This window comes from Pleuronectes platessa, chromosome 7, assembly GCF_947347685.1.
Source record: "Pleuronectes platessa chromosome 7, fPlePla1.1, whole genome shotgun sequence".
NCBI classification, from domain to species: domain Eukaryota; kingdom Metazoa; phylum Chordata; class Actinopteri; order Pleuronectiformes; family Pleuronectidae; genus Pleuronectes; species Pleuronectes platessa.
The window spans coordinates 9,612,295-9,631,740 of NC_070632.1; the positions used below are offsets into that span (position 1 = coordinate 9,612,295).

A 19,446-nucleotide genomic window follows, 5' to 3' on the forward strand; every position below is an offset into this window, starting at 1 on the left:
GAAGACAAATAAATCGATACGTGCTGTGACCGTAGAGGTTGGCTTTCTCTTCTTCTGTGTTTCTATAAGTCATGAATTCTTTAACAACTTAAATAAAAAGCCTTTTATGTGAAAGGCACTTCAGGCTTCCTGGCAGTTATTGATGCAACTTACAACTGAAATCTGCTCTGGTTGTAAAAGCTCCATTGGATTCATGCTTCTCTTTTGACTGTGCTGTATTTTTTGTAAAACTACAGTTATAGTATTGTTTAAATACTTATTGAATTACAAATTTTCATGTGCCTTTATGTTTCTTTTCAATATTCTTCATCAACGTGTGTCTGCCACTCTTTTCTCTTGGCAGACACGGGACGCGATGTGCAGGAGAAGTCGCGGCTGCAGCCAACAATGGTGTGTGTGGTGTGGGCGTGGCTTATAATGCTAAAATTGGAGGTGAGTGAAAAAATGTTTGATTTACGATCATGTCAATCAAACACAGCTTAATATTCAGACAAATAAAAAAGTATATGCACAATAATATTTATGCTTGAACTAATTGATCTTTTGATTGATCCTTGTAATCTGGGACCTGATTTAGCCAGGTCTCTATATTTTTATATATATTTCCATGGATTTTGAAGCTGATAAGCGTTTCTTTCTTTTTGTGACTGATTTATTCTGTTGTTCAGTGCAAAGGGTAAATTGTGCTGCAGAGACAGACACACAATGAACTGTCCTTGATTCATTGCCACTGAGGAGAATAGCTTTTGATCTCTATTTTCAATCTATTTCTATTGGAAATGAATGGATAGTTCCTTCTTATTGACTGTTGTGTGCGTGCGTGCGTGTGCATGCGTGTGTACGTACCAATGAATCGACTTAAAGTGCTTTCAAAATCAATTCATTCCTCTGGCGTGCTCTTCAGCTAAAGTAAAGAAAAGTTAGTTTTCTCCCTCATCAATCGCATAAATATTTGATCATGACCTCACCGCAGCCCTTCCATGATCCGGGTCTTACGACCGCAGAGGTCTGATGGAAAACTCTCCTCAGTTAAAGTTTACCAAAAATAGCACCTAAAGAATTCTCGGTCTATGAGAAACAATTTTCACTGGTTCGTTGAAACCAAGATTAAATGGTTTGCCCTCAATTCTCAGTGTCATGTCTGGAGGAAACCAAACCACTGAGCTCTTGGGAAATTTCAGTCGAGCAAATTTTTTTTTTTTTTTTTTTTTTTTTTTTACCCTTTTTACCCTTCCTCATATCTGTGCCTCGACACCATCGTGTCTCTGAGGCGGCTGCTTCCACCTCCTGGTTTGTTTTTTCCTCTGATGTGAACAGTCCGACCTGATTGAGTTCCACATTCAGTCCGATCTATTGAGTTTACCTTCAGATGGACGAGTTGTAGAAACGTCTCAGAGATGGTCCAGTGAATCTGGAGGCACCCGAGCTAAATGTGTCACATTGAAGTGTCTGAATGCAATTTAGCTTTGTCATCATGGACTGCTGAGCATCGATTGACGAGGGATTTTGTTTTCATTTTAAAAGGCTTTTGAACATCAAAGGCAAGATGAATAAACAACATGCAATAGGGGAATTGCGATGTGCTTGACAATTCACATTAAGTGTGATGGGATCTAGTGAATACAAGAGGGATGAAAAAAAATCACGCCTCAGGAAGTGATGGATTCAACATGAAGCGATGACGATCTGAATCTTCTAATTCATAAAAAGGAGAAAAAAATGAAATGCTGGCTACAATAGTTAAAATGGGCAAAGAATTGGTGAGTTTGGTTCTGGAGCTTAAACAACCTCACAGACACTTCAGGATGGATTTAATGAGTTTCTTCAGAATTTAATTTGATTTTGGTTTGTAAACACATTCTGCTCTGCACAGTCATTTTCTTTGCCTGTTATTTGAGTTTAGCTTCAACTCGGCTACATCGTATCCATTCAGAGACAAAAAAAACTGAGCAATGGCTCAAGATAAATATATTTAATAATTCAAAAAATCCACTTAAACTCAATCTGTATCAGATTGGATAGAGGAGGACGTTCTTCTCCTGCTGCTTCAAAATGTGATGTTGTCAACAATATGCATTCTGATTGGTTAGACGTGAACTTGTTGGAAGCAGAACCTTGGAAAAAGTCCCAAAAACTAGAAGTCAAGATATCGCTCAGCACTATCACTGAAAACACACATTGACTGAATACACGAATGTTAATAAGGTGCAAATTAATCGAAAAATAAAGCCTTTAGAATGTGCAAAGACCTAAAATCTGCATCATAACAAAATGTGAAAAAAGTGAAATGTTATGAAAATGCACTGTAAGCATCTACCTTTCTTGGCATCATGATATTAACAATCACAAAGATTTAAACGCCTCATTATTGAGACCCTGTCACATAAATGATATGGGTTTCATATTTACGTGTGAATCTGAATCTCACCCCACCTTTATTTAAAACTTTCTTCTTCTTCTTTTTTTCAAATTAGAGAAAACAAAGCTCTGCTTCGTTGTGACCTCGGTGACAAGGGAGCGACACAAATTAAATATATTAATGCCAATAAAACTGCAACCCAGTGAACATCTGTTCATAGCATCTGCCGGAAAACTTGTTCATAATGAGACTGTCAGAGTTGAATCTTGTTTAAACAATAATAAAGCTATCAGCATGTGCAGAGATGAACTAAGGAAGAAGATATGTGGAGGTTCTTCTAAATTTAACCTGTGATAACAAAATAAATCTGGAGGATTTGCTTTCCTCTTTTTATCCATATTTTTTTTCACTTGATAAAGTATTCCCAAGAAGCTTTCTGTAACTTTTGTCTCCAGACGATCTGTCAAAGACACAGCGGCAGCCAACAAGCCTCGACGTGGCCCGTGGCGCCCGAGAAGTCCCGTTCACAGATGTTACTCATAACTCTCCTTCTTTGTATTCATTACCATCCATCTCCCGACGGAGCGCCGCTCTCGTAAATTACTCCGCTGTGAATCTGTTCACGTCATGGGGTCAGTGGATTGTTTATAAACAGCTGTGATTCCTTTCTAAGTGCTGGCACTACGTGTGTATACCAGCTCTAATGTTTTGTGGGGAAGCCTAAATGTGCGTCTCCTCACTGAGAGGTGATTGGTGATTTGTATTTAAACCCTGTAATTGACCCTACTTGGCTCACTCTGTGTTTCCCTCCACCCACTGTACCTGTTTCCCTCCGCCAGGCTCACAGAGCTGCTTCTCTACCTGCTCCCTCTGACTCACCGGAGCAGCAGGGAACTGGCACAGCAGCGTCTTAATAAGGAAACATCAAACTGCAGGAGGTTGATGAGAATAGTTACGACGGTGATTATCGTTACTGCTGCAATACAGCGCTCACATAATGACCACCGAGCAAACCCTGTGCTTTATGTCGGATGTTTACCTCAGTAAAGTTTATTTTTTTGTGGCTACTCAGTATTCAAGCTTGTGTTATTGTGAATCTCCCCATGCCAGCTGAGTAATTCCTGTTTTGGCTGCGTCCCCACTGGCTTGTGTTTGCTCCTGCTGGGCAGGCAGGTTGTGTAGAATGGATTATCGAAGTCTCAACGTGGACGCCGTCAGTTGTGTTGTTGCCTCTGCGGTCTCGGGGTCCTCTCCTCCAGTAATGGGGGTTATTTGATGGTGGATCATTTCATGCCTCTCTGCAGTCATTAATGTTCAGGGGAGTGATCTGAGGCCGCTCACTTCAAAGGCTCAGGCGGGGCTGCGTTCAGGTACGATGAAAGGAGATATTTGGTGTAAACCCTGTGGACACCGGTCTATTAACGGCTCTGTAAACTCTCAGCTCATTTATATCGGTGTGTGTGTGTGTGTGTGTGTGCATGTGTTCTCTCCTCTGCAGTCTGTTAGTTTGTCTATGGGGTGGTCAAGAAACAGCCTTTCTAGTTTTAACAACAATTTTTTGTTTGCGTGACACTAAAACAGTGTTGTTCCCTCGGAGTCGCAGAGTCGTGGCTGAAGCTTTGTACTCTACAGTCTGAAGTAAAATGGAAAGTCTCTGAAGTCTTTGTCTTTTCCTGTGAAGTCCTTTCTTCTGCCTGTTTTTCTGTTTTGTTTTGGGGCTTTTTTTGTGTGTAGCTGAAGAATAATAGGAACTTTCAGTCCAACCAATTAATTTCACTCTTCGTTCGTCAACTTTTCTTTTCTTTGTCACTTGCACTGTTTTGCCACCTCTCCACCCACCCGGGGCGAAACTTCAATTGCCCGCCGCCTCTTTACCATCTGTCATTCTGTCACTTTGCGCTTCTCTAGTTCGCTGATCTAATCTGCGCTGCAATGGGTGTTTGTTTTCCAGGAGTTCGGATGCTGGATGGGGAGGTGACAGACATGGTAGAGGCTCATTCCCTTAGCCTCAATCCACAGCACATCCACATCTACAGTGCCAGCTGGGGCCCGGAAGACGATGGCAAGTCGCTGGACGGCCCTGCCAAGCTGGCGAAGGAGGCTTTTCTCCAGGGAATCACCAAGGTCAGTCAGGACATAAGTTTGGACTTTAAAACTTTATATCCTCCCTGTTTTATAGAGGCGATATTTAACTTGCATCCGCTCTTTAAAGAAGTACTTTGACATTTTGGGAGATGTGCTTATTTTCTTTATCTTTGAGACTAGATGAGAAGATTCAAGCTACGTCCAGTAGCTTGGCTCAGTATAACGACTTGGGAACTCGAAGGAGCAATTAGCCTGGCTATGTCCAAAGGTTACGTACCAGCACCTGTAGAGCTCACAGATTAACACATTATATTGTGTTTGTATAATGCAGCAAAAACCAATGAATGATAAGTAATGGTCTCACGTGATGCCTGATGGTTTCTTTTCTATTGTTGTTTCAAAGTCGATTTCTCCCTCTTTGTTTGAGGTGAGGACGTGGGTTAGTTTGGGGTTCGACATAACAAAGTTAACTGGTTTGGGTTGAGGATCAAGTTTGGCTCAGCTTAACGTAGGGAGAAACATATATTAATGGGGAAATAGATTTTCACACATCAGGTAACTTCCTGGAGTTTCCAGTGACATCGAGCACTGGCCCCAGCCAACAACGTATGAACACAGTCCTTTTGTTTGTCAAATGAGATATGACAAGATCATCAATGAGCCTTAGAGCTGCTGGTACACGGAGCCCAAAGAGCTGTTTCCCTCAGTGTTCAGTCTGTTTGTTGAGATACGTTAACCATCTGCTGGCTCCAGCTTTGTATTTACCTTACAGACAAGGGAGCGGTATCAAACCTTCTCTTCTAACATATGTCCCAAAAGCCAAACTATTCCTTTAAACTCCATATGAAGTGAAATGTCTGCAGAAAAGCAGCTGGTGTTCAACAGCGTACAATATAAGAGGTCATTGATTTCATCTATTAAAACAAAAAATCTCTTTGTGCGGAATGCATTGATGCGTCTCACTGTTTACTTTAATCTCCGATGATGGGGGAACAGAACACGATCTAAAAGCGAGAACATAATCAACCCAAGTGTGGGAGTGTTTTAAACAAGAGGCCTAATAAAACGGTGCAGTGCACTCTCTGTAAAACTGAGAGGAATCCTGCACACTGTCCTGTACACAAACTTTACTACATGCACAGCCTGTCGGTCGTAGGGACCTTCATCAGGTAAACAGTGAGACGAAGGACATTCAAACTCATATATAAGCTACACCTCCTTGAAAGCAGCCAATCAGAGACAAGAAACCATCAGGCTCTCAGACCCCGAGTCTGTTTGCATTTAACTCATTAGAAGAGACGAAACCAGAGCTCAGTAACTCGAGGCTAAAATACCAACCCTATAACCCTTATACTACACGATAGGTGGGAAAATGGTTATAGATTTTTCCCATAATGTAGATATTTTTTCTTGTTACGTGAATCTAATTGGTTTTATCGTGGCAATATATTATTCTAAAATGCCTTTCCCCTCTTTCTAATTACATGCTTTTTACACATTATAGTGTGATGACTCTCAATTTTTTATTAGCTTCTTACTTATCCACGTAAGTTTTCATTTTCTACCTGGAGTTGATTAGTCGTCTCTTCTAATGAGCTAAATGCAAACAGACTGTGGGTCTGAGAGCCAGATTCTTCTGTCTCTCTCTGATTGGACGCTTTTAAGGAGGTTCACTGTCCAATGTATTTTTGAAGGTGTGCATTGGCCTTTTTAGAATTGATTGAATTAGTTTTTTAATAAAATGTATGAGTGAAAGTTTGAAAGATTAACGTTGGATGTTATGGTTTCTTATTTATTGGTAAGTCCACCAGAAAGTTAATTAGTTACTCAAATATCAATAATTGTTGTGAGATTAATAAATAAAGAATCATTGTTAGTTGCATCCCTCTGCAATATTAGTCTGTTGTGAATATTTTCCACATGTACAATCCTACTGTGTCAGTGTGTAATGGAGGTTCTCTCTCTTGAGATGTAGCTCTACTACAGTGAAGGACAAACCCAAGGATAGTTTGGTAATTGCCCCTGACTAGTCCTTCAGAGATGGATCGAGTTAGACATTAAAGAGTATGACATTTTATCTAAGGCTAATATCGTCATCTCTCATGTGTCAGAAGATCGCTACATCAAAAGACGTCAGCGGAATGAGGAACGTGAGAAGAGAGAAAGCAGAAACAGAGCAGCCTTGACTCATGCAGCTCAGCAGTCAGACTCAAAGGCCACGCTAACCGGCGCATTAATGAATGAAACTGCTAATTTCTGGTGGAGCAGAATTATTCATGTATCACACTCGCTGTGAAAATGCACCGCTTATCTTGATGAGGAGAATCTGCCTGACAGCAGCACACGGGTTCCTTTTTTTGATTCAGCGCGTGTTCCCCTGACAGTGAGATAACCCTCAAGCAATGAAGTGCTGCTGCCTCCGTAACCTGCAGCAAAGTCGGTGTCAGGTCATAAATTGGGCTGGAAGGTTTCAGCGTAGTAGCCACAGACTGCGAGGCTCCGATGTTGATGCAGTGCGGCGCAGGCAGCAGCGTGCGTCCAGGAGAGGCTTTTTTATTTCAACTTTATCAAGGCCTGTCACATCGCCAACACTGGAAGGGATGAAGTGACGGGAACAAATCCACGGATCAGGACGTACTTCATTTCTGGATCCGTTTGGGGGGAGAAAAATGTTCCTACTCAAACTTCCTGACAGATCAATCATGGTTTAATCAAAATAGTCATGTGAGATGTAGTTGTAAATTGTACATTGATATATATAGTTTATCATTACCCTGATTAACTTCACCAAGACGGTTCTGTTTTCACCCCTTCCTGTTGGTTTGTCTGTTAGTTTGTTTTGGGGTTGGTTGGTAAGTTAGTGGGTTGTTTGTATGTTTTCATGGTTGGTTGGATTGATTCATTGATTGATTGATTGATGAAGCAAAAACTACTTAACAGAATTCTACAAAGCTGGGTGGCCAAAAAAGAAACCTTTAAATTTTGCCTCAGCTCAAATATTCCTGGGATCAATGCAGAGATCTTGATTTAAAGAAAGTGAGGCAGGGGAGGTGTGCACTCTACTAAAGTGCCATGGCAGTTATGAATTGAAAAAATCTGTAAAGTCATCAACCTCCCTTGGTGAGAGCAGGTTGGTGCCGTGTGGTTTTATTCCAAACACACAGTCTGAAAACAAGTTGTCATTTTGTGTATCTTTGGGTGAAATGTTTGCATCTCCTTCTCTCACCTTATTAGTTTCTTTCTTGCCATGAAGAGGATGTAAGAGAGGTGCCTTCACCTTCTTTTATCGCTTCCCATCACCATACGTGCCTTGTTTCGTTCTCTAGAACTAAAACGTTTTCCGCCCACTTTGGTTCAAACTGCAGCAGAAGTGTGAGAACAGTATTTTTTATCTTTCATTTTCATTCCGAGCATCACAGTGTCTGCATCGCTGCTTTCACGTCTTTATTCGTTTTATTAACTTTTGAATGATAGGATGTGATGAGTGTTGAATTGAAATGCGAGTTGTGAATAAATTATGTTAAAACCTATGTTGTTTTATTTGGAGCATTTCAAAAAACACAAAAGTGTTTTTTTCCAAATAACAGATCAAAGAATAAGAGATAATGAGCTCTAACAAACAAGAAAAACATTTTCTAAATTTATATATTTACAGGAAGAAAGTGCAATAAAACATGACTATAGGTAGAAAATTATAACTAATAAGTCTCCAAGACCTTTAAGTAGTGAAGTCATTCTGGCACCAGAGGCTGCTTCAGAGCTGAACAGCCCTGACAGCAGATGCCCTGCTGCCCTTTTCCTCCGTCTGCATCGCGGCCCCCCCGAGACGGTCAGCAGGAACTGGTCAGCAGACCCCAGGCTACCATCTGCAGCATGGCGAGAGAAAGGTCATCCGTGTGGGGGGGCAGACCAAACCATGCCTTTAAAAATAAGCAGTGAAACTCAAAAATCAATTCTAAAGGTCAAAGGTAACGAATGCGGCGAGGACAAAACCAAGACAATGTGAACTTCTTTTTCCACAACTTGGGAGGACCACGAGGGCCGTGTGGTTGTTCAGGCTGAGAGCCGCACATCGATTTCCATGGCCAATGAAGAGTTGCAATAATCTAATCACCTGGAGACAAGTGCATGAAAAAGGTTTTGTGTGTCTTGGAATGAAAGGAACCAACTAATCTTTGCAATGCCCCTTAGTTGACAAATGACACCCCTGGTTACTGTAATAAAACGGTTCAGTGCCCCCCCCCCCCCCCCCCGAGTCATAAACCACCCTGTGATTTCCTGCCTCCTGTTGACTGTGCAGAGCCAACTGGACTAAATGTGTGTCCCATGTATTTGGTTTATTTCAGGAGCATGCCGTCTCACGGCCAGATGTCATGATGTCGTTTGTCAGACCCCTAAATTATATTCAGCTTGGGTAGATTCTGTAATTACATTTCTTCTATTTGTTATCTGATGTTCTGCCGCAATAATTCCCCTGTCATTATGATGCATTAATAAGAGCCGGGCCTGCAGCAGCTCAGTATTTCTGGAAGAAAGCACATAAATGACAAAGCGTTTAAGAAGTGAGACCAACGTCTTTGTCAAAGCCAATTTTTCACACTTAGCACAGCTCTCATTACTTTATCCTCTCTCTTAATACACGTGGATCGCAACTGTGTGAACGCACTGTGTGTTTGTGTACCTGACAGGGACGCGGCGGACTGGGCTCCATCTTCGTGTGGGCCTCTGGCAACGGTGGCCGCGAGCAGGACAGCTGCAACTGTGACGGCTACACAAACAGCATTTACACCCTGTCCATCAGCAGCACCACGCAGGCCGGCAACGTGCCCTGGTACAGTGAACCCTGCTCCTCCACGCTCGCCTCCACCTTCAGCTCCGGAAACCCAGGGGAGAAACAGATAGTGGGTGTACACACACACACACACACACACACACACACACACACTGAACATATCAGCTCTTGTGGAGGATTGCTCTTATTCTTCATATCCTGAGCACACTGTAAATATTAGCACCACAAAAATAGCAGACAAATCCTGCACACTGTCAAAGTTTTTTAATGCAATGTTTCGCTGTGAGACTTTTATCTGGCAAATAGTTTGTGACAAGGAGAAGTCGTCTTAAATCATTGTAACCATGCAAGCATTTCCCAGCATGCAATGACTAACAATACAGATACTTCTTAAGGCTCCAAAGGCTGAACTGCATTTTCAAAAGAATAAATTCCCAAATATGTTTTGGGTTGTATTTGTATATGAGCCTGTAGGGATTAGAGCCTGATATAACAGATATATTACAATTTATGTTATATTTTAAAGAGTAAACAATTCAGAAGATGTTTACAAGTATATTTTCGTATTTAAGTTCTCAATATCTGGCTGTATTTGTGTTTTCTTTTTAATCTTGATTATATATAATAAAGTTATGTTAGAGCTGTAAAATATCAAACCTTGATCCCGACACTTTGGCATATGGATTTGTTTTTGTACATTAATTTCTGCGTTGGCCCCAACAGCCATATATCTGTGTGACTGTAGTAGAGATACATTTACAGAGCGTGTGTTGAAACAACATCCATTTATAAATAGATCCTTCATAATAAATCTAATACGACTGAAAGTTCAGTAGGAGCAAACTCAACACAAGATATGTAACCACACTCAGTTCTCCCACTATTCTATCAAGACTGCACACGTCCTTATATTCTATGTGCTCCTAAATGAATCGTTTTGTATCACACTTTGAATAGTCATCAATCCGATAGATGTTGATGCTGGAACATCAACAATAACTGTGTTCAACTGTACGTACCCATTAATCCTGTTCCTCTCAAATCAGAAATAAGCACCCGACTGTCGGAATCACAGTGACTGATGTGTGACGGCGAGAGAAGCTGACAAACAGAGAGATGTCTCAGGCTTCCTTCACGCTGCGTGTCGGCCCAATAAAGACTTGCCTCCGGGACAGAGAATAACATTGAACCACCACAAATCTGCCATTCCCTCCGAAATGCTCCAGAGGCGTGCTGCAGGCGGCACAGCACAACTCATCAGATGGGCCAAATTGAAGTAATTTTAGAATATACCACAGCAGCGGCATTGTGTTGGACGGATAAGGAAGCCTGGGTCCCGCGAGGTCACCCGTTAATGGCTGTGTGTGTGTGTGTGTGTGTGTGTGTGTGTGTGTGTGTGTGTGTGTGTGTGTGTGTGTGTGTGTGTGTGTGTGTGTGTGTGTGTGTGTGTGTGTGTGTGTGTGTGTGTGTGTGTGTGTGTGTGTGTGTGTTCGTGAGCTTGCAGCAATTAAATGATCTGCCGTTCACAGTCCTAGAAAAAAGAAAATGTAGCTGTTTGCAAATGACAAAACTCACTAATTGCCCATCATGCTTTGTGCACAACAGAAATTCAAACACAATTAATATGTATGTGTTTATAATATACTTTATATTAGAGCTGACCGATTTGCCGTTAATGATATTTTACATCAGCTGATATGTTTTTATGAAAACAATTTACAATAATTCCTAAAATGAGCTTGTGAATGAGGAGGCGGCTCAGAGCAGCTCCAGCTGAACCAGGAGTTGGATTGCTGTAATCTGATTACTCTTCAGTTTAAAAGCAGCAGGGCGCTGGAGGAGACTGACACATGGAGGGAGACACATGATGTGATTTTTATTTTTTCATGTAATTTAATTTTTATGAAACTGAGAGAAGAAGAAAATCCTCACATTTGAGAAGCTGGAGCCAGAAAATATTTGTACTTTTCCTGATCAATAATTTCGATGATAGCTCCAATATTAAAGGTGATGACAACAATGAAAACAATTGGGGGGAGGTAATGACTGAAATATGATTTGCCTTTGTGTTATTTGATCCATTTCTCAGATCTAAGAGTAGGCCGAGTTGGACATCTTACACATGACCTCTCGCTGTTTACGCCTCTTACAAGCAGACATGTGATGTCGACCATTAGCGCCACAATCTGTCAGGCCAAAAGTTGCAAACCAAGAGTATGTCACCGGTCCTCACCGCTCACCGTGCCCTCTGGCTCCTTCCTCATTTCTGACATGTCCTCATCGTGACCCACACAGGCCTCATTAACTCTCTGGCACTGCCACAGACGGAGAGAGGAGTCGTACCCAGAGCGCTCACACACTGCGTCTCACCGCCGCCCGTCCTGGCCGGGCTGAGTTGGCTGACATTCACTGCCCCAGCTGTGACCCTCTGGCAGCGATCCACATCCTTCAGACTACACCTACCTGCTCCTCCTCCTCCTCCTCCATCCTCTTCCTCTTTCCACCTCCCATCGCTGCAGGCACAGCTCCCATTGTCCCGAGCCTTCCTCTGACTTAAACCTCCACCTCTCTCAGCGTGAACCTCGCCCCTGCTGCTGAAGTTCTGAAACCCATCGTTTCATATTAACCGTGTTTCTCTCTGCTCTTCTCTCCCGTCTCCCGTCTCCAAGGTGACCACGGACCTCAGACAGAAATGCACAGACTCTCACACGGGGACGTCTGCCTCCGCCCCACTGGCTGCTGGGATCATCGCTCTGGCTCTGGAGGCCAAGTGAGTGAGGACAGTCTCCTATAACGAACAATAGCCTCTTTATTTTTAATGCTTTTACATTAGAAAACCATAAGAAGGGATTTATTTAAAAACTCAGAAAGCTGCATTCAGGTGAAAATAAATGAGGGTTAGTGTCAGGCTCCTGAGAACCACTCATTCAAATCACTTCCCTGGATCCTGAGCAACACAATCTGCCCAGTTTGAAGTCGAGGGGGTGACAGCTGTCGAGGACAAAGAGAAAGTAGATTACTGGAGGCGTGTGTGTGTGTTTACGCGTTTGGGAATTGACGCTGGGTCCCGAGTGATTTTTTCCTCGGAAAATAAAGCTTTGGATAATCAGTTAATTAGAACGACGGAAAACGGCAGCTGCAGCCAACACAGATGTCTGAATACCTGTGGGGCAGCCGATGAAGACTTTCACTGTCATTATTGGTCACGCCGGACTCTCCAGGTGGTTTCTGCCAGCAGCTCTGACGTGTGTCCTCCATTATCTTTGGTCGTATCATGTCTGCGCGTTATGTCCTCTTATCAAAGTGCAAAGCTCCGCTCTGCATAATTTGCCTCAATTCCACATTGGCCCTCAGCTGACAGGTGTCGGATCCGAGCCGCCAGGATTAACCTCACCGCCCGGTTCCAGTACGTCCCGGCTTTTATCTCTGCACTGTCACCTCTGGTATCATGAAATGAAGGGCAGAGACTGACAGAGCTCACACCATGTAGTCCCTCTCAACACACACAGACACACACACACACACACACACACACACACACACACACACACACACGCACGGCCCAATAACAAGCTTCCTGGTTTATCAGACTGGGATGCCACTGGAATTCACAGAGATGGAATCATTTAATAGGCAGAGTGTTTTGGAGAGCGTTTTATTCGCTCTCGGCTGAGGTGACATTGACTTTTATTTTATTTTGGGTGGGGGGGGGGGGGCTGCGGTGTTGGTGGTGGTGGCGGCGAGACTCTAATGCAGAGTGGCAGAGGTGATGTGCCAAGGCGCCGTCCTGCCTTTCTATTCCTGTCGGCCGTGGCGTTGCTCTCGGTGAACGCCGTGTGATTCATGCGTTTTATTATCTTAACCCACAGAGCAGGTTTCTTTTCCTCCTAGATGACCTCAAAGCTCCTCTATATTAAAAAAAGTGTACACCCTGAATCCCAGACCTCATTAGAAAGAATCATTACAGAGAAGTCAAGACTCAGCCCTCAGTGGTATTGTATTCCCTGTTCCACTGTATTCCCTGTCCTGTTCTAGACAATAGCTTATAATGTAGCTTTAATACTGGTGTTAAAACCTTAATTTGAGCCCATATCTTTGTTCTGCTTGACGACATCTCCCTCCGGGCCTCCTCTTCTTCTCAGTGTAATATTTCTGACATGTATTGATATATCCTGTTCTGTGAAGCATCAGCTGGATCCTATTTCAGGTGCGTCCACAGACTCCTGACCTTTCCTGCGTCCCACACCTTGTTGCTTTATTGTCGTACAGCTGAAGTCACTGGAACCAGGATTCTTCTCATTATGCGCATAATGCACAAAGCTATTATGTGACAGAAATTCAATACGGTCGCTCTGCTTTCCTTCCTGTGTCCGTGCAGCATGAACCTGACCTGGAGGGACATGCAGCACCTGGTGGTGAGGACGTCCCGGCCCGGACACCTCAGCGCCGGAGACTGGAAGACCAACGGAGTGGGACGCAGAGGTAGTGACTTAGAAAAACAAGCATAGGCAGTATTGTATGGTTTTATATTTGGGCCTCAGGCTACAACCATTCTGCTCCATTTATGGTTCCGCCTGCTGTCCACATTCAAGATTCAAGATTTGTATTGTCAAATGCACAACAATAACATTGAGCAGTCGCTGGCAATGAAATGCTCGAGTCACAGGCTCTCTTCTAGTAATGCTCAAGTAATTACATCCCAAAAAAATCTAAATATATATATTTACAGATGAACAGAAAAATAAAACAACAATAGTGCAGTTTGTGCAATAGTGGTTCTTTTCGGTCATGACGTAGAGAACCACTGATTTGTCAGGCTCTTATCACATGACCCCCTTTCAAATGAAGGGGCCTCGGCTTCCAGTGTAGAACACAACATGGATAAACAACTACAAGCCCCAATGATGAACCTGATTCCTTTACAGTAGCAAACACAAATATATTCTTCTTTCTCATTAACTATATTTAGCTTGTGTGACATTTTACACATAAATACACAATAATACGTAAATGTAACTGCGAACTGACGGAGTATTGCAGAGAGCTACAGTTCTTTATTCAGAGAGGACCTGATGAAGGTTAACTTCACTTCACAGGAACATGGAGGTCGTTTATTCAGTCCAGGATTGAGGAGCAAATATAAAACCTTGGTATTAGTGGATTGTTGCTTGATTGTAATTTCTCTCTCTCTCTCTGATGTTTTGTCGTCACCACCACCCACTCCTTTTCATCCCTCCATCCTTTTCTTTCCTTTGCAGTGAGTCATTCGTACGGTTACGGGCTCCTGGATGCTGGCGTTATGGTTTCTTTGGCACAGAACTGGTCGACACTGGGGCCACAGAACCAGTGTGTTCTCACCATGCTCACAGAGCCGAGGTTAGACGTGACTCCGAGCTCTGTGTGTGTCTGTGTGTGTGTGTGTGGGTGTGGGTGTGTGTGTGTGTGTGTAGCGTCTAGTCTCTTTGATTCTCATTATGAGCACTTGCTGTTTTGTCCTCCCGCTTAGCCTGATAGATGTCACCGCATTCCCCCTCGGAGCCGGGATGCTTGCGTAAATGTGTGGCATCGTGCTATTGTCTATTGTCCCCCCCCCCCCCCCCCCCCCCCCCACTTGTCAAACCTGCAGAGACATCGGAAACAAGCTGGTGTTCAGCAAGAGCGTGGATGCCTGCTGGGGACAGCCCGAGTACGTCAGCTCTCTGGAACATGCTCAGGCTCGACTCACTCTCTCCCACAACCAGAGGGGAAAATTGGCCATTCATCTCATCAGCCCACTGGGCACACGCTCCACCCTGCTGTTCCCCAGGTACACAGGGGAAATGCACCACTGCCCACACACAACAACAACACTCCAGACCTGCTATAAATCCCTTTGTCTCCACACAGACAAACGTATGCACAAATACTCGAGTACTCTCGATGGGAATAACACCCTATTTGCATCTGAGCACAAAATAACAGAGAAAACCCCTTTTCTCTCTTTCTTCCTTCTTCCAGGCCCAACGACTTCTCCTCAGAGGGATTCAACGACTGGGCCTTCATGACCACCCACTCGTGGGACGAGGATCCTCAAGGGGAATGGACCCTGGAAATTGAAAATGTTGCGGCTAACGGACACGACTATGGTACATTTACGCCAACTCGAGGCTGTGTGCATATTTTCACGCTTCCCTGAGTAGCCTCTCCTCAGTTCTCCCTGTTCTTCTGCTCTGTTCCTTCTTTGATGGCAGTTTGTTGGTGAGCAGCCAGAGCGGCTCTCAGCGCCACAGATTGATTCCGCTGTAAGAAAAGTGACTGGCAACCTTTTGATTATCCGTCAGTATCCTGAGAATTTCCTTGTTATATGGAACAGACGGTCTGCATTTTCTTTCAAAAGGCTAACCTCAGCATTATGGTGAAGAAGCGTTATCTCGTTAAGTCCTAGAGCTCTTCTGTGGCTTTGTTTACTCAGAGCGGGGGGGGGGGTGGGGGGGGGGGGGGGGGGGGGGGACCTCTTTTCCTCCGCTGGTGCTGATCCTGTTCAGTGATGCTCACATCCCTCGTTTCCTCTCCTCTCCTCCGTATGTCCTCCACCCAGCCAGTTTGCACAGTTCCCTCTCTGAAAAGGGCTAAATTGATATTCTCCTCCACCTTCTCCCTCTCCCCTTCTGCCTCAGGTGTGCTGACTCAGTTCACCCTCCTCCTGTGGGGCACTGGTCCCAGTGTGTTCAACCCCTCGTCGTCCGATTTCCCTCGACCGTTCCAACAACAGCTGCAAGACCTTCGACGCCCAGCAGATCTGCATCGGTGAGATCACTCGAGCCGACACACACACACACACACACACACACACACACACACACACACACACACACACACACACACACAGACACACACACAGACCAAAGTTTAACGGGCTCATTTGTATTTGCGCCGGCTCACAGTCGAGGTTATAATTAAAAAAACAGGCTCCAGGTCAGACTGCTTTCGTTATTTTAATTTGTGAAAAGCAGAATGTTGTGAATACAGATCACTTTACAAGGCTGTTTATGTGCTCCGTGAAAAAGCACGTAGCCATATGTCATGTTAGTGTGAATCAGAGTGTGGGACGTATGGAGGAGCAGCAGGGGGGGGGGGGTTAACCTGTGTTAGTGCAAGAGCTGCTGGGCTGTGAGCAAGTCGATGACTCCCTCATTGAAAGGCAGAGGAGGTCCCGAAGCATTCAGACATTTTCTTCTACAAATCAAATCTATATTGTAAATATCTAAAGGTCACACTTTATGCTACTGATGTGATTTTCTAATAACTTCCTAAAAATAAAGTTGAAGGTTCCTGAGAAGATCTGGATTTGGTGATTTATTATTGAAAGAAAAGGAAAAACTTTCATTCCTTCTTTTAACACATTTAGTGTCTTGTCTGTGAAGTTGAGATTTACAGGCAGTAATCCAAGGCAATAAAGTTTTTCACGTAAAAACTTAACATTTACATGAGTTTAATTTAATCTCACTTTTTATCAGCCATTAAGGTTTTATCACTGAATTCTACATAAAAACTTTGTAAATCACCAAATATTGAATAGTAAACTCTGAGTTTGACTTTGATTGATTTTGTTAGTTAACAACAGAAAATATTATCAAAGCAATTCATCAATGTAAACTGAAATTTTATATATAATATTATATATTTATCAGATCAACTTTTTTTTGTATATTCACAAATCCAAAGTTTTCCTGATCACCCTTCTTTCCCTCTCCCTCTCTCCGTCCAGAGTGCAGCCCGGCTTCTCCCTCTTCCTCCAGGGTTGTGTGAAGTTGTGTCCGCCGGGCTTCACGTCGGGGCCCGCAGCTGCTCAACCTCTCCCTGGAGAACTGGGTGGACCTGTCCTCCATCCAGGCCTGTCTCCCCTGCAACCCCGCCTGCCTCACCCTGCTCCGGCCCCCGGCCCCACAGACTGCCTGTCCTGCCCGCCTCACAACCACCTGGTCCTCACCTCCTGCCTGCACCAGAACCAGGTCCAGCGTAAGTCCCCTGTAGCCGGGGGACTCCTGGGAGACGGAGCCCAGCCGCACGAGGAGATCCCGGCCCGCTGTGGACGACAACGGCCAAGAGGGCGAGGAACCCACCGGGGCTCAGCGTCACTCCTGTCCACCCAGCTGCCCGCCGTCGTGGCCGTGCTCAGCTGTGCCTTCATCCTGGCTGCCTTCGGCGGGGTCTTCCTCCTGCTGCAGATGCGCTCGGGTGGCGCCGCGCTGGGCTGGAGGACCAAACTGCCCTCTCTCTTTTCAGAGACGAGGGGGGTGCGGGTGGGCTTCGGTTTTGGCTTCGGCCAAGGACGGGAGAGGAAGACGCGGATATGCTACAAGGGGATCCCCACTGTGTGGGGGGGATGAGGACATGATCGCCTACGAGTCTGAATCAGACGGCGAGGAAGTGGACAGGAACGGCGAGAGGGACACATTTCATCAAGACGCAGAGCTCCATCTAGATGAGCCTGCGTCTGCTGGCATGGGGACGGCTCCATGTGTCGGTGTGACTGTGAGGAGCTGAAACAAGAGGGACAATCCCACAGACCCTACATCCACACTACTACGCTTTTATTTGACACGTCAACTCCCGGCGCCCAAAAAACTCTGGAGTTTTAGAGCAAATAAAACTGAGAAGATTGGAAACGCTGCCATCACCCGTTTTAGTTTGAAAACTACGTGGCTGGGTTTTAGTCTGCACCGGGCAGAAGCAGAGCTGACGTAGACTCTCACCGCTGCTTGCTGATTGGGTCTTTGCTGTCACAACGTAGCCTTTGCTGATTCGTCAGGCTCCTGTTGTTTTCATTAACAGCCTTTGTGCAGTTAAATTCTACATTTCCCCGCTTGTATGTGTAGGAGACGAGCTATAATTCGAGCAATCTGGATGCCCGTGTCCAGAGGGGCACGCACGCCTTTCTGTTTCCACCCGATGAGGGCGAGTGGTCACATGATCTGCGTTTGCAGGCACGTTGGAAAAGTTGTTTTCAAACAAACAAAAACGTAGTAGTATGGATGTAGCCAGACAAAAACAAAACGCAGGCCTTACTGTCCCATCAGCACCTCACCCACTCTCATCCACATCCACTGAAGAGTCAAACATCTGGATTTCCTGTATTTATTTGCATTTATTAATTTATCTCATTAATGTTCTGATTCCAGATGTATTTATCATTATGCATTTGAGAACTTTTTTTGTCCAGTTTATCAAGGTGGTTTAGTATTGTACTTCCTTTACTTCAACTTGGAGGCTTGCAATAAACAAAAGGTCAAAGCAGCAGCAGCGATATCCTGATATCCAACACTACATTTCCCATAATGCAGCTGAATAGCATTGTTCGATTCTGCCATGTCTGGTAAATTCCCATTTAAGTCAACTCTCCAAAATCACAAAGCCAGAGCCAACAAAAACCCCAGTGACATTAAGAATGAATGTGACAAACTCCAGGTCATCACAGATCCAATACTCTGTCTTTGTTCCTGGTTTTTTTGTATCAGACACTTGACAGATTTCTTTGGGCCCGAGGTGGTGATGTTGACAAGTTGTTATTAATCTTAGGAAAGCTTCTTCATCCTGCAGCTGTTTGATGAGCAGCAAACTGTGGAGGATGTTCTGCTTTCAATCAGGCCACAGTGGAAACTGCCATAAAAGCACAGACACATCAGATAAAACATCATATTGACTTATCACAGCGTTCTGCTGTTATTTGAGGGAAGCAAAAAAAAATATATAAAAAATCTCTCGCTGACCTTTAGAGCATTTTTCTTCCCGGAGCAGATATTGATCTTCGGGGCTTCTCTCCCAGAACGTCTTCATCAGGGTAAAGCTTGTTTCCCCCTTTTTCTATTGTGAGCACCGTTCAGTGACAGACGAACACACGCCTCATTTCCTCCATTTATAACAAACTGAATCAAAAAGAATCGAATGTGATTTAAAAAGAAGAACTGATCTTGTATTTGCATTTTCTATGTTTGTTTTATATCCTTTTTTATTTAACTGACGATGGATGTTAATATTGTGGAGATTCAGTTTCAAGCTGGAATAAAAAAAACGACTTTGGCTGTTACATGTGTGTCTCTGCGTCCGGATTGGAAAACTCTTCTTTCTTTTTAATGAATGTTTAAATTCAGCCGCTGACACACGGGCAGGAGAGCAGCTGGTTCATTACTTCTTCATGGCCGTGTTTCATTGTTGCGAGCGTGTCTCCCTT

The 19,446-nt window shown here is 44.1% G+C and overlaps 1 protein-coding gene across 1 annotated transcript in view; it reads left to right on the forward strand.

Moving 5' to 3' along the window:
* The window catches only part of furinb (furin (paired basic amino acid cleaving enzyme) b), a 95,618-nt gene extending 76,316 nt beyond the window's left edge, over positions 1-19,302 (forward strand). The window contains 16 exon segments of the mRNA XM_053427822.1: positions 344-432; positions 4,311-4,483; positions 9,133-9,345; positions 11,906-12,006; positions 13,615-13,718; positions 14,495-14,612; positions 14,863-15,042; positions 15,234-15,361; positions 15,893-15,975; positions 15,977-16,022; positions 16,229-16,231; positions 16,986-17,050; positions 17,052-17,141; positions 17,144-17,596; positions 17,598-17,666; positions 17,668-19,302. Of these exon segments, the coding sequence (XP_053283797.1) occupies positions 344-432; positions 4,311-4,483; positions 9,133-9,345; positions 11,906-12,006; positions 13,615-13,718; positions 14,495-14,612; positions 14,863-15,042; positions 15,234-15,361; positions 15,893-15,975; positions 15,977-16,022; positions 16,229-16,231; positions 16,986-17,050; positions 17,052-17,141; positions 17,144-17,596; positions 17,598-17,666; positions 17,668-17,700 (1,948 nt within the window). The 3' untranslated portion in view covers positions 17,701-19,302.
* Positions 19,303-19,446: the final 144 nt, after the last annotated feature.